The following is a 1,563-nucleotide window of genomic DNA, read 5'->3' on the forward strand; positions in this document are numbered from 1 at the left end:
GTCTTCCGTTCAAATATGACTCATAATCTGCAGTTTTATGCACAATTATTTAAGTGAAATTCGTATGGATAATCCACATGAATGAATATAAAGCAAAAAATATTGTCATGTAACGTCTATTCAGCAGTGAAGTAATCAAAAGATAAGATTTCAACGACCTTTCAATACACAACATTCGATTCCATCTTATCAACAAGCATAACATGGATTGTTCTATAAAATGACGAATGTAACGCTATTTGGCATTAGTTCGATTGTTCTCTTGCTCGATAAACATCTGTTATATTTTGTTCGTCGTTCGGTAAATAACCAATATGGATCAGGTCATTGAAAGAATTAAGGCTCGTGTAGCTGCCATCGACCCGAATGGTCCCCGTAAAGTTTTGGGTGTATTTCAATTGAACGTCAAGACCGCTAGTGGCGTCGAAGAATGGAGTAAGTCCTACACCTACATCTAAATACAAGTAATTTTCATTTGTGTTTTTCATGTTTACAATTTTTAGCTATCGATCTGAAGCAATTGAAAGTTATCAAAGGACCCGCTAGCAACGCCGATGTAACAGTTGCCTTGACTGTTGAGGATTTGACGGCGATAAGTGGAAAAACATTAACAATTGGAGATGCTTTAGTTCAAGGAAAGTTGCAAATTACGGGAAATGCTGAATTGGCATCCAAGCTAGCCGAAGTTATCTAAATATAAGACCTGGACAATAAATTGCATGTGATATTCTTACAAAGTTGTTTTCAAGGTGATTGATAATTATAACAAGCCTTTGATATTTTGAAAGATCTCAATATATTTCTTATTTTCTATCATTTATGAGAACAAATTAACCCAATTGTTAATTTGGTGCTCTGCTCGATAACGGATAGCAGATAACAGGTAAGGCAACCATATATATTTCAACCAAAATCTGAATCAAGTATTGATTAGATTGCGTCAGGCCCGGATAAATGAGGGAGGGGGGGTCCTCGCCACTTTTGTGTGCTTTCAACTTCATCACTTTTTGCACTCTACGCCATCAAAAAAGGGCCTTACTCAAAAATGTACCGAACGACGATTTTGAAATTTTGAGCATAGATGCAATATGTATATGACCTATCGAATCGAAAGGTGTAGTCAGATCTTTCGGTGCATTTTTTTTATAATAACGGTTTGTGGGAACATCGGGCGGCTAAGTTCGATTTTCGGCCAACAATTTTTTTATTCTAAATAATATCAGATCTGGTCGTTATTGATCATTGATTTCTACTAAAAATTGATTTCTAATCTTAGAAAACGTATTCATTATAAAACTGCTTTTTTTTCAATAAAGAATTAAAATTTTATACTACATTCGCTAAACATAGCATGTACATATAGAACTTTTGCAAGATAGTAAAAACTTTTTATTATACGTTATTATACGAACAAATTTTTGCAAATTTTTAAAATCCATATGTTTGTATGTAAACTAGGGCCAGTCATGGCAAATGCACCTGTTATGGCTACATCACTTAAACGCAATAGTACTGGTTATGGAACTACTCCATTGAAACCGAGTGAGTCCGCCATAACGGGTT

General features: G+C 34.7%; 1 protein-coding gene across 1 annotated transcript; it reads left to right on the top strand.

Moving 5' to 3' along the window:
* The first annotated feature begins 237 nt into the window (after window positions 1-237).
* LOC129718257 (uncharacterized) lies at window positions 238-737 on the top strand. Its single transcript, XM_055668849.1, has 2 exons — window positions 238-435; window positions 504-737. The coding sequence occupies exons 1-2, from the start codon at window positions 315-317 to the stop codon at window positions 692-694; spliced, it is 312 nt and encodes a 103-aa protein (XP_055524824.1). The 5' UTR covers window positions 238-314; the 3' UTR covers window positions 695-737.
* The last annotated feature ends 826 nt before the right edge of the window (window positions 738-1,563 follow it).

This window comes from Wyeomyia smithii, chromosome 1, assembly GCF_029784165.1.
Source record: "Wyeomyia smithii strain HCP4-BCI-WySm-NY-G18 chromosome 1, ASM2978416v1, whole genome shotgun sequence".
Lineage (NCBI taxonomy): Eukaryota > Metazoa > Arthropoda > Insecta > Diptera > Culicidae > Wyeomyia > Wyeomyia smithii.

Bases quoted from the DNA above. Each gene is read 5' to 3' on its own strand.
- LOC129718257 (XM_055668849.1), top strand. From the start codon at position 315: ATGGATCAGGTCATTGAAAGAATTAAGGCTCGTGTAGCTGCCATCGAC. The intron at 436-503 runs GTAAGTCCTACA...TACAATTTTTAG, and splicing joins TAGTGGCGTCGAAGAATGGA to CTATCGATCTGAAGCAATTG.